Source organism: Mesoplodon bidens (assembly GCF_964165515.1).
Source record: "Mesoplodon bidens genome assembly, chromosome: 10".
NCBI classification, from domain to species: Eukaryota; Metazoa; Chordata; class Mammalia; order Artiodactyla; family Ziphiidae; genus Mesoplodon; species Mesoplodon bidens.
The window spans coordinates 50,074,551-50,087,948 of record NC_138172.1 but is presented as its reverse complement, the minus strand read 5'-3'; the positions used below and the strand labels follow the sequence as shown (position 1 = coordinate 50,087,948).

Here is a 13,398-nt window from a genome sequence, read left to right as displayed (position 1 = left end):
TCGGTGCATAATGCAATTGTTAATTTTAGCTCGTTGCGTGGGTGCCGCTCTGACTTGAACAGCCGGCTGTAGCCTTCATTAGAGAAGAAGCAGGCAGCTCGGGACAGGTGGAGTGGATCAAGCCGTGAACGTGATTTGCTGGAGGCCGGTCATTAGTGTTAGAAACTCAGTCTTGTTTATTTCATCCCTCACCCTTACCATGGTTATTGCAATTATTGTGACTGTTGACTTTTCGTCTTTTTTCAGGTGGATGATGTGTCAGGCTGTGTAAGGGAATCGCACGGAGATGGGCGTTTTGAACTGTTAATGGGGACATGGGACTCCCGCTGTCTCTGATCCCTCGTGTGGATTTTCCCGGCGTAGAAGGACAGAAGCCGCTCGTAAGTCGCCAAGACCGACAGCAGAAATTCTGCGCAAAAGGTAAAGGACTATCATCAGATGGCTGTCATCTCATCTGTATATTTTTCTCATTCTATAAATATGCCTGTTTGCATAAAACAGTTCATGAAAGGCAAGCAAAGCAGACAGGAACTGTATCAGGGATTCATCTCCCTTAGTGTTTGTAAAATTAGAACTCAATTTGTTCTTTTTTTTTTTTTTTTTTTTAAAGCTGGCCACAATCTGTTTTTTATTGAAACCCTCTGGAAAAAAAGTTAGGGCAACAGAAGTCCCATCTCCTCCCCCCACTCAGTACATTGAGAAACAAACTGTTTGCTACTGGGAAACAGAACTTTTTGTTTGGTTAACTACACACATCCCCGGTGTCACTGAAATACAAGAGATCTGTCAGCTACACTGAATGGATATCCTCAAACCTCCCCAAACATAAGAGCCTTGCTCACCAGGCCCTCACAGACTCCCAAGTACCATCCTTGAGGAAAACTTCCTTTTCCATTCCCACAATCCTTTGTCAAGTGAGCTTGTCCTGTCATGGTAGGTCTTAGCAAATTTGCAACAGATATTACTGCGTTTTAGATTTTTCTCGTGCTTCCTATGTCCGGTTGGAAATAAAGTTACTGAACTAGTAAATGATAAACACTCCAGAGAAACATATCAAGACACTGATTTGTCCAGTAATAGTTACCATTGTAACGACTAGGAGCAGGGCAGTCATTACTTGGGAATTTTTGTGAAAAAACTGACTTTCTAGGCTACAAGGTCTTTCTCTATTTTTCTTTCTCCTTCCTTCCTCTTTTCTTCTTTCTTTTCCTCCTTCCTTCTTGTTTTTCTTAATAAAAAATGGAGGAGGAAGTAAATGCTAAATTATTCAGGAGCCCCCTTTGACAGCACATCAGAAGGGGAAGTGTCAGGGCTTTATGGAAGAAGGGAGAAAAAAGTACTAATAACAGGCTTACACTTTGAAAAGCCATTTCCAGTGTCTGTGTAGTCGTCTCTTGTGAGCCTGGAGCATCGGAGTTCAGTTGTGATAGCTTCCTTCTGCAGAATCTCTGCAACATCAGCCACCGACAGGGCTTGGGGAGGGCTTCTGCTTTTAATAATGTCACTGTCACTTTGAAGCCTGAAACTGTTGTCCCTGAAAGGTTTATTTCCAAATTTGGATCCTATATGTATACTGAATTATTACCTCTTACATTGACTTCTGCCCCTTGGAGAGTGTACTGAATCCTTTATACCCAGGAAGGTATGTCTGTGGTTGAAATTTGCAAATGATTTATGAGTCATCTTAGAGATGCTGCAGAACCCAGTACCACCTCCCGACTCAGAAGTGGAGGAAGAGTTGGAGAGATACTCTCCTTTTGCTTCTACTTTGTAGAGGAGCATAGGGACCGGGAGACGTGTGGGACTTTCATGTCTCATTTTAAGATGTATTGACCCACCTTGACAGCAAGGTGCATTCACAAGAGCATGTGTATGTGTTTGGAGGGGCGTGGACAGGGCAACTGAATCTGCCTTTTGTGTTTGTTTTGGGTACTTGATTTGATCTTGTTTTATTCTCCTTTTGTGTAAAATTGTCAGGGAGGCTGGAGTTGCTTATTTGAATTTGAGTACAAAGGGAGAAATCGAATATCTCAAGAATAATGGTCAAGACTTCACCCTGTGCTGACATTACTTTCTGATGTCTTAACCTTGTAGGGTGTCAAATCTTGTTATTTTAATTTGCATCTGGGAGAATGTCTGAGCCAGGAGACCTGAATCAGACCATAGTGGAGGAAGGCGGGCCTGAGCAGGAGACGGCCACTCCAGAGAATGGCGTGGTTAAATCCGAAAGTCTGGACGAGGAGGAGAAACTGGAATTACAGGTGAGCCTGGAGAAATCCCATTTCTCATACCACTGTGTGCATCCCTTTCTTTCATTTTGAAGATACTCTGAAGGTTTGGGGGTTTTTTTGCTTGTAAAGAGTTTGACTAGTAAAATAAATAGGAAATCCATAAAACGAATCTTCTCCTTTCCCAATTATTAGTCTTCTTTTTTTTTTTTTTCCTGACCAAACAGTGCGTTCTGGTCAAAATGCCCTTTGAAATGAAAAAAAAAAAAATCCAAAGAACATATTTAATGACTGAATTTGCCCACAGCTTCTCCATATTAATTTCCAGATCACCTCAAGGAGTTTGTGGAGGACTTCTCCTGAGGCAGCTTTACACTAGCTGAGTTATAAAGATGGGTTTGTAGTCCATGGAATACAGCTCATGACAGACTAAGAAAAATCAAAGACATGAGCTCTGTTGACCTTCCTGGGCAGGCTAAGCTTCAATTCTTATTAGCAGAAAAGCCTAGAATTCCCAGCCAGAGAGAGAGAGAGAGAGAGAGAGAGAGAATGCTCTAGAAGGGGTAGGGGGAAGTTTGGGAGTGATTGACGGTACTGAAAAAGTGTAATGATTAAATACTCATGATTTATGAGAGAAGGAGGTTTGGTAGAAGGAAAACAAACTGTACTTGCAAATAACCTGTATCGATTTTCTCTAAACCAAACTACAAAAGTGTTAACTCTTTTTATATAAAAAGGGAACAGAGGCTGATAACAGCATAATGGCCAAAAGCCTTCAAGGCCGGCTTTTCCCCTCCCCAGGAGCTGCTGTAAGGAGGGAATGAGAAAAGCTAAATGGTCAAAAGTTTGGGGAAGCAAGAGCGGGGGGAGCCCTCCCTGATGGTTATAATACCTTGTTGATGTTGTTATTGATTTTTCAACTCTGGTGACATCTTTTTCTCTCCTTCTCCCCCGTCCCCTCTCCTGGTTGTTGGTGGACTGTTTGTTTCTTTGTTTGTTTGCTTTATTTTGTTTCTAACATACAGAGGCAACTGGCGGCTCAGAACCAAGAGAGAAGAAAATCCAAGGTAGGGTTCTGGAATTCTACATTGACCTGATATCATGGTTGCATGTGGATTCACATCAGGATTAGAGGATTTGCCAACGATTCACATGGCTGTATGTGGATCTTGGCTGCACCGGTGCTGCCTGCATTTAATGGGGTCGTGTTGATGTCTCTCTTTCTTTCCCGCTCTATGTGCTTTTTTTTTTTTTTTTTGATGTGGACCACTTTTAAAGTCTTTATTGAATTCTGTTTTATGTTTTGGTTTTTTGGCCACAAGGTATGTGGGATCTTAGCTCCCTGACCAGGGAACGAACCTGCACCCCCTACATTGGAAGGTGAAGACTTAACCACTGGACTGCCAGGGAAGTCCCTCTATAGGCTTTTTAATTAGAGCATTTAGGGTTCACATAGCTGCAGTGTATATATTTGATCCTGGCAGACTTGACAGTGCTTTACAAACAAATAGCTGCTTGTTTTCTTTTCATTTTAAATCAAGTTTGGGGGAAATGTTTTAGTCTGTCTAATTAGTTTCTGCCTTGAAGTAAACAGGTTCTGGTGTTTAGCGCACAATCTTCAACTTTTAAAACATCTTCTCAGTCAAATCACTTCCAAACCCAGTTTTAGTAGAAATTAATTTGTGTTGTCTTTTTCTCCTTGTACTTTCGTGAAAAGGCAGCAATTCGTTCTTTGTACGTTTCCAGTGTGATGGGCACAGTTTGCTAGGCATGTTCCTTAAATTCATCCTTCCACATTCTCCTCCACCTGCATCTCCATCAGCACAGGGGTCCGATGCTTTAAGCCAGTGTAGACACTGCATCCCCATCAACACAGGGGTGTGATGCTTGGAGCCATTGTAGACAGCACTGAGCAGTGGATTTGAAGCTTGCTTTTAAAACTCTGATTTTAGAATGTCCAGAGAAAGTGGAGATGATTCGACAGCCTGAGGATATTTCCTGGGTTTTTTTTCTTTATTTTCCTTTCCTTCTCGTTTCTTTTCCCTTCCCAGTCAGGAGCAGGGAAAGGTAAACTGACTCGCAGCCTTGCTGTCTGTGAAGAATCCTCAGCCAGACCAGGAGGGGAAAGTCTTCAGGACCAGGTATACCCCCTGTCATTATGGATCATTGCATGAACGGGATCTACCTTTGTGTGCATGGGTATTAATTTGGCATTAAATAGTGTTTTGGGGGAGCAAAAAACAGTTCAAGAAGGAGAAAGTCTTCTGGCTTCATCCTCTGTTTCTGAGACATTCTATATTAGTTGAACAGTTTGTCACAAAGTATTACGTTTGTTTTTTTCCAGACCCTCTGAAAACTGCAAATGGAAAGGAATTCAAAAGAATTTAGATTAAAACTTAAAATGTAAGCACAGTCGTGCTGATATTCCTCAAAGGCTCTCTCTTGATAAACCTGAACCAAATATAGTTCCAAGTATCCCATCTCCTTCCTTATTGGAGATTCTTACCTCCCCAAAATGCACTTGCCTATAAAAACACAAATCTTGGCTTTTATGAAACTTCAGAAATAGTGAATAAGGTGCATTGAGCTTTGGAGACATACTTTTATGGCCTTTGGTGGAGATTTCTCACTACTGGAAAAATTGTCCAGAAATAAATCTGAGATGATGGTGAATTTGGGTTAATATTATTAATACATTGCTGCATATCTTTATACCTATTTTTGCTCCTTATAGCAAGACTATTAAGCTCTAAAATTTCAAATTCCAACAAAACCCTTCTGTGACAAAATGGGAAACTTCACATCACATTTATTTTTGTTTGCCTTTCAGGCATCATATTCATTTTTATAAAAAATGGTCTTGCTGCTAAAAAATTTTCCTTATTTTATCAGAGCCTGAGAGCAGTCAAGACAAGTAAAATGATTTATCTGAGCCCAGAGGAGGAAAAATTGATTAAGATAGCATTATTTTTGTTGGGCCTTGTTTTGCTTTGCTCTTTTTACTTTAATTAAAATAGTCTAAATTCTCCTCATGGGTACAGAGAGCATTGAGCGCACTTTCTTTAAAAGGACCAAAAATAAATTCCTTATGGATTTTGTCCTAAGAGTATTTTTTTTTCCCTAGCCTCATTTCCTTAATATGCTGCCCATGTCGTGAGGCATGGTCAGGCTAGCTTTCAGTAGCCATCCCTATGTTTCATACACAGGCTTTATTTTACTTGGGCTCTGAGAAATATGTGGCTTTTGTTCAGCATTTTATTTGTGCTTCTTCTTTTAAGGGAGATTGAAAAGGGGGAATAATGTGAATATCACAGCTTATATTATTCAACATTGATTGATGGCTTGTGATGTAATGCACACAATATATGTTAACTCTGCAGAATGACAGACTCTGGGAGAAGTAATGCCCCAGTGGTCCCCCACTTCTAAGGCCAGGCAGAGGAGGACAGCCTTTATAGATTTCATCTGCTTTTTATCCTATTTGACAAGTACCAGGAGGAAATTTTTTAAGAGATCATCTGTATCATTGTGCCCATCCTGGACCTAAGTCTAGGTTCTCCATACAATTGGTGCAGAGAAATAATGAGGCAAACGGTGCTTTGTTCCTGCTGGTTCCAAGCTGAGTAACTTAAGACTAGCTTTGTAGAAATTAGAGCTTGCAAGCCTCTCTTTGGACTGGCTGAGGTGTGGTGGAAGCAGGGGGGCTGATAGACACACAAATAAGCGAGTGGCCGTGCTAATTTTTTTTAGAAAATAAAGAAGCAGACCTTTGAGCTTGAATGCAATGCCTTCATTAGGTACTACCGGCACTTAAACAAAATGTGGGAACTGAATCCCTGAGAACACTGGCCGAAGTATACAGTATACGGATTGTATTGCTTCCCCAATGTTTGTATATTCACAGTATTTGGAAAACTGCCTTCATTTTCCTGCGTGGGAAAAACTCTTGCTACCTGTATTACTTGATCTCAGACCCATAGCTGATGGTTCAGCCTGTCCTTAAGTTAAAGGAGTTTTGCTTTTCTAATGTTATACTATTTACCTATCAGTGTATTACTGCAACTTGAATCATTCTTTTCCTGTTGTTGGATATAAACTTATCCTGTACCGATGTATTTATTAATACTTGTATTTTATTATTGAGCATATCAATAAAAATATTAAAAAAGAACAGATTGTTTTTTACCAACTCTATAGCACTTTTGTGTGTTCTTTCAACACCAGAATGTGTAGAAAAGACAGATATTTTTCTGAGTATGGGATTTGTCAACACACGGCATGAGTTTGTACATTTTTTTGGTAAATGATGTCCTTTAGCCTGTGCTCTTACATTTATATTTCCAAGCCTCTTTGATTTTAGATTCAAACTTACCGAGGCTGTATGGTTCAATCGGTTTTGAAGAAGCAATGAGACCACTGCCATGGCCTGGTACCATCACTTTCCTCCCCTGATCCACTGTCAAATCGCTTCTTCCCCACTCAGAGCCAGAAATGTTCCAGCTGTTTCCTTAACAAGTGGAAGCAAACCGTAACCCCAAAGTCTGCCTGAATCTTTGCAGACTGAGACATTTCTGTCCCAAGTCCGGTGATAAAAGACCTTACAATCAAATTACACTCAGTTTTACATAATTTGTATATGTCCATCCCGAGGATAAACATGTGGATATCAGGAAACCCAGCTAAGATAAATATTTACCATGAGAAGTTGTTTTATTTCATCCTCTGTATCATGCATCTTTCCAAACATGGTGACTTTTTATTCCAGCCTGGAATACACAATGGAGCCCCTCCCAAAAAAGAAATTTGGCTTTGGAGGACTTTTGTTTTCTGCTTGTTAGATTAGCTAGATTTACCAAGAACCATTAAGAATCCCAGATTGACCATAATTTGAGGATGTAGGGGCATAGTTTAGTCACATGTAGAGGAGCATTAGTTTAGTTATCAGTGAGAAACACTATTAGTCATTGGGATTTTTTTTTCCTACATCATAAATGTTAATGTCGCTAGTAGAAGAAAGCTTTCCTATCAAATCATCTCTTACATAAGAGCCAGTGGGCTTCATGTTGGCTCATTTGTCATAGTTTTAATCATAGTGTAGTTTTTTCATAAAACTGAAGAACATAATTTGGCTCATTCTTCTTCAAAACAGTGAACATACTATCAACCAAATGGCTGATATATGAGTTAATACAAAATGATCTGTTTTCAGTGAAAAATCAATAAATATAAAAGTGGATCCAGTCCCAATACTGTAAATGGTCAACCAAGCATCAGTTCAAGAGAATCTTACATCTTGGAAAGGATTAACTGATGCTAGAATTAAAATAATATTAAATATGTATATATAACTGATGGAAAATATAGTCCTATTTTCTACCTTTTCTAAAAGGCAGTGCTTATTGTAACCATATATTACAATGATTTGTTAATAGCCTTTGTAAACAATGTATGATAATAACCCATACCTAGGATTCCTGCAATTCTATATCTTGAGTTTTCATAGTGATAGAAATCATTATTGATATGGTTCTAAAACAGATTTTTAATTGTAAGTTGGCTGTCATGGCCTTTATTTATGTCTGTTTTCTCTGTAATTATGATTCATAGTATCTGTCTGTCTGTGTTTGTGCCAATTTTTCTTTACAAGGAATTATAGAAAAGAACTGCAGAAGCCTCTTTTTTTTGAGACATAACAGGAGCTGTGATGCAAGCTTATTGATAAAGAAATTTTTTCCTAGGTGTTTAAAAATAAACCTGTAGAGAAAATAAGTGTTGTTATCTACGGGAATTTAACTTGCTTATGGTTAATATTCATGAGGCAAAGTTTTAGTACTATATACTTCTCATGACCTTCCATTGACTTCTGAAGTTTAATTCACCTTAAAGGGCAATTACTTTTCTGACAGGTTTAATTTTTTACCATTTAAGAAAAAAAAAATCTGCACCTGGCTTTCATTTTCCTGTTCTTAATAATCTCTATGCAAAATGGAAACCAGACAGAGATTCTTAAATCTGGCCCTAAATTATTATATTTTTTCCCCAACAGGAATCAATTCATTTACAGCTTTCCAGTTTTCCCAGCCTGCAAGAGGATGATAAATCTAGGAAAGATGACTCTGAAAGAGAAAAAGAAAAGGATAAAAACAAAGATAAAACCTGTGAAAAACCCAAGATCAGAATGTTATCAAAAGGTGAATGTGAAAATGTTTCCTTAACTTAATTTGGACGCATAAATAGTCACAGAATACATTATAGATTTTACACACATGTCACCTCCCACCAAATTCTGCATATAATTTTATATGTGTACGTATGTGTGTGTGTAAAAGGTGATGTGACCTTGATTTTTTTTTTCTGTTCATGGTGTCATTTTTGTGTATCTAGAAAGGTTATTTTTAGGATCACATATTTCTTTGGATATTCGTTTGGATATCCTATTTTCAATGAGAAGTTTGTACAGGGGAGTGAATATAAATATGTTCTTAATTCAGGTTTATTAGTCCAGTTAACTCGAACTGATGAACAGTAATAGTACCCAGTTTTATATCTTAACTTTCATGTTTACCTTAAAAGACAGATAGTGGATTAGCAATTCTCAGTCAATAAGTGGTAAGTGTTGTTATCCCCAAAGCACAGATGTATATACCAATGTCAATGGAACACATATTAATATTTTATCTGGCACAGATAAATTTGGTCTCTGCAACCCATATACTGCTCCATAATGTCTCATTTAAAATATACACACTTCTACTTCAATAAAAATTCTTCCCCAAAAGTTATTCCTTCTAAAACCCCAAATCTACAATCCGGGCTTTTCAAATTGTTGCCTTACATATAATTGTACAAAACTAAAACCAAAAAAAAGAGAGGGAGAGAGAGAGAAACAAAACTAAGTTGAAATGAAGAATACCATGAATAAATAGCTTGGCAGTAGACTATTTTTTTAAAAAATAACTGAGAGAGCATAGGGCATCTGATCAGCTGAGAAATGACAACTACTTCTCATATTATGCTCTATAACCACATATCTGCCTATAATGATTATCTCTGCTGCTGAATATCTAAAATCGAGGTGTATCCAAGAGTAAAGAAGTGCAGCTTCCTAAGATGGCTTTAGAAATTAAGCTTTAGCCAGCATCAAAAGACTTGAAAGACTTGGAAATATTTAGTGCCCTCCTATACTTTGTATTGATTATTATTTAGACAGTCTTATAACAGAACTTTCAGTTTTTGCCTTCTCTGTTTTAAGAGAAAGAGAGTTCCATGGTATCTCAAACTCTTGAGAGCTCTCTCTGTGGGTTGGGATTACCCCTCACTGTCACAGGGAGGTCGTGCCCTTGCTGACTGACAGCACAGAATGAACACATGACATTTGACTCCACCCACCCACCCAGACTGTGCCCACTTCCTCTCCTATGACAGTTGGGTCTTTCCACACTGGGAATTTACTGGGTGTTCTCAATCCCCAAATCTAACTTTCATCCTGATGTAATATTACCAGGTTGCTAGTTTTGTAACATGTATCTTTCACACCAATAGCTTCACCTAAAGTTTACCTGAGCAAAAGGGATCGGGAAAGGTTGGGAAAACCTTTTCCACCCCACCTCCCCATCAGCCTTTCTGACAACTCCATCCTGCTATTTGTTTCAGATTGCAGCCAAGAATATACGGATTCTACAGGCATAGACTTACACGAGTTTCTGATTAACACATTAAAGAATAATTCCAGGTAAATTATTAAGTAAACCTCTCATTTCTAGAAGAGTCAAGTAGAATATTACAATCAAACTCATTAATCCAAACACTTCTAAGAAGAGAGTTGTAAAAGGCAGGTTTCTTCTCTGATGTCTTAAACTGTCTCTTGTATTTTCTTTTTTCTGCAAATAGTTTGCATGTTTACTGTTTATAAATAGCCTTAATTCCTGGGTACTTATCCAATGAATAAATTACAGTTTACAAGTTCTGCTTTTCTGGTCACAAAGAGATACTGATTAAGGGGAAAAAATAGAGAATGAGAATCAATGTCAAATAAATCATATATGCTTCAGTACAGCAATAGAACCAACTACTTAGGCTTAGCTTTGTTCCAGTTTTCCTATCAATTTAAAATATAAAATTTACTTGATGTGTTTTATGGGCCTAATACCTTGCATGCCTTAATTAATATTAAAAACTACAGGAGTTTCAATATTACAAAATAATTAACAAGTGAGATGAGAAATAATCTTAAACAGAATGGAATTACAGGTATTTGGACAGCATATTCCAGAGAAGAGTTAGATACTGATTTGTAGCCACATAGATTTAAACAATCTTTTCCATACATATACATGAAATTGTTAAGTCTTTGGGAATGGAAAGTACATAAAGCCTTTTCATTTTAACATTTATTTTGCAGAGACAGGATGATACTCTTGAAAATGGAGCAGGAAATTATTGATTTCATTGGTGACAACAAGTATGTTAAATTGCAATGCCGGTTAATTAATCTGATGTGTCTTAGTTTGGTATTTGGGTTTAATTTTTCATTCTGGAAGGATTTAGGGATAGATAAAACATTATTTCATGTGTTTGCTGACTCATTAAATAGAGATGCTATTGGAGTTAGGAGCTATGTGCTGATGGGAATTGTTGCTTGGACCGTGTGTGCTCCTGCTTGTTAAATTCCTGACAAAATGGCTATAAACAGGGGGCCACTGATTAGCATAGAGTAGCAGTAACACGAAGCGACCCTTTTCATTTTTATTATAGTTTTTTAATGGGCGCCAGCTGGCTGTAGTCAGTTATGCCTGGAAATAATTGTACTGCTTTCAGTGTCAACCATGTAATGACATATCTCCAGATAGGCATCTGCAGTCCCGTATTATGTCATGTCATTTGTCCTGTGCCTGGCTCTGTTGATAAGGTATCCTGGACCAAAACAGAATACTTCCCAGTGGACATTAAGTTCTCTGTGGTCTGAGAAATGTGCAACTAAAAAAAAAAAAAACACTTATTGTAACTTAATCAATACATCTGTAAGTGGAAAATGTGTCTGGAAATGAGGACATCAAGTGATGCCAGAAATGAAATAAGCTTAATGGTTTGGATGAAAAAGAAATGGTTTTGTGTGCGTACCTCTAAAATGTACTACAGGCCAGAAACGAATATGCTGATTCTGCTGTTTCTTGTATTCCTTTCCAGTAATCATTATAAAAAGTTTCCTCAGATGTCGTCCTATCAGAGGATGCTTGTCCATCGAGTGGCAGCTTACTTTGGGTTGGATCACAACGTGGATCAAACAGGGAAATCTGTCATCATCAACAAAACCAGCAACACAAGAATGTAAGCCCCACCACTATATTTATTTAGCATTTGCTTTTTCTCTTGTGGATTCATTTATAAGAGCACAGTATAAAATTCAAAGTACGTGGCATTTAAAATGTGCAGTGTTATTTATCTCTTGCTCTTATCAACAGTAGTGGCATTTATCTATAGAAGATTATCTGAGGACCAGGAAAGTTGATAAAATTTAGGCCATACTGTGTATTTATTGCCTGATCTTTTACATAACTCATGAAACACAATTTTCTTCCTTCCATCAGTAATCCCTGTGACTACATGCAAAACATGGAACGTGTTATGTCAAATATACCTCCAATGAAAAATAACAGACATTTTAAAACAGACATTTAAAATAATGACACACATAGGATAATTGTCCTTTTCTTTGTTTTTCTGATTTATGGACATCGATCTTACTGTGATTTTTAGAATAACAAAAAATTCCAAACGTGGAGACAAAAGTCCTGCCTCTAAGACCCAATTCTTTTACTTACTAGCTGTGTGACTTGAAACAAGTCATTTAAAATCTGCCACCTCAGTTTTTTCACCTGTAAAATGAGAGTTTTTGAGCTGGCTAATATCGAAGTTCTAGATCTAAAAGGAGGTTGCTTGTTTGGTTTTGCTCCTTTCAGTAATTGTTTGCTTCTATCTTAATGACTTTTCATGGTGCCACTGAGCCACCAAAAAGCATAAGATGAGTAGTTATTTGCTTTGGTAATTTGTCACTGTCTCTCTTGAACTCATGTCTCCTTTAAGTACAGCACAAACCACTTTCATAGCAAAAATACACATTAAACTCAAAAACTGTCCCTATATAAAGCATTCTCTTAAGACAACTGTGTATTATAATTTCTTTTTTCACAGTGTTTGGTAAATTGTGTAAACTGCCTGGTTTTTAGGAATGCCGTGTTGGTGAAGGGAACTTTTGTATCAAGCACAGCAGCATGGTTAAAACATTATTTTCTACTCACCGGAGGTTGGGACTTGTTGGGATGGAGATGAGGCTCTTTCTCTGCTCAAGACTCAGTCTGTGTTCAGCAGACTGAGCGTGAAAGTCATAGTGGAGAGAACTCAAACTAGGAGATCTGGGACTGAGGTTGGCTATTATCTCAGGAACACTGAACACTTCACTTCTCTGGGCTTCAAATTACTTATTTATCTGCAGGAGAGTTTGAAATGGATAATGTTTAAAGGCCCTTGGAGCTTCAGAATTCTTGGGTCCTATGGTTGCATTCTACTGTGCTGGCAAAATACATCTTAAAATGTATTAGCTTTCCACTTTATCTGATTGTTGGCACATGGACCTCCTATTCTGAACAGTATAGTAGGAGTGAAAGATTACTGTCCTTTAATCCTTTACATCTTCCCTCTCCATCAAATACTCCTGGTTGTTGCTGCTGTTTTTCACTCTCCATTCTGGTTTTTCTTATGACGTTCTGACACACTGATTGCAAAATAGGCAAGCAAGTGCCTCTTTCCTTCTAATTTCACCTCTTTCTCTGTAAGGCCATAACAGACATGGAAAAAGCCCATAGGTCAAGTAGATTGGTACAGTTTCAACTAGTAGAGATAGTGCATTTATGTTTAATTCACTGTGATTTTGCAATCGCATCGTCATAAATATTAATACACACGTTTGAGACCTGTTTCCTTGTATGATAGTTTTTGAGAAAATAAACCAGTGTATAAAGGCTCTCGGTAAACTCTGAGTGATGACTCTGAACTTGCTCAGTTTGATGTAGTAGTCGCTACTTATGTATGACTATTTACATTTTAAATTAAGTTAATTAAATTTAAATAAAATTTGAGTGTTAAGATTCAGTTCCTCAGTCAGGCTAGCCGC

At 37.8% G+C, this 13,398-nt stretch overlaps 1 protein-coding gene across 1 annotated transcript in view; it reads left to right on the top strand.

Annotated features, from left to right (window-relative positions):
* The first annotated feature begins 355 nt into the window (after positions 1–355).
* ARPP21 (cAMP regulated phosphoprotein 21) overlaps positions 356–13,398 on the top strand; it is a 119,488-nt gene continuing 106,445 nt past the window's right edge. The window contains exons 1-8 of the mRNA XM_081246596.1: positions 356–420; positions 2,095–2,261; positions 3,254–3,295; positions 4,280–4,369; positions 8,275–8,419; positions 9,882–9,960; positions 10,630–10,689; positions 11,415–11,555. Coding sequence (XP_081102722.1) covers positions 2,133–2,261; positions 3,254–3,295; positions 4,280–4,369; positions 8,275–8,419; positions 9,882–9,960; positions 10,630–10,689; positions 11,415–11,555 — 686 coding nt within the window. The 5' untranslated portion in view covers positions 356–420; positions 2,095–2,132. The remainder of the gene's footprint in view (positions 421–2,094; positions 2,262–3,253; positions 3,296–4,279; positions 4,370–8,274; positions 8,420–9,881; positions 9,961–10,629; positions 10,690–11,414; positions 11,556–13,398) is intronic.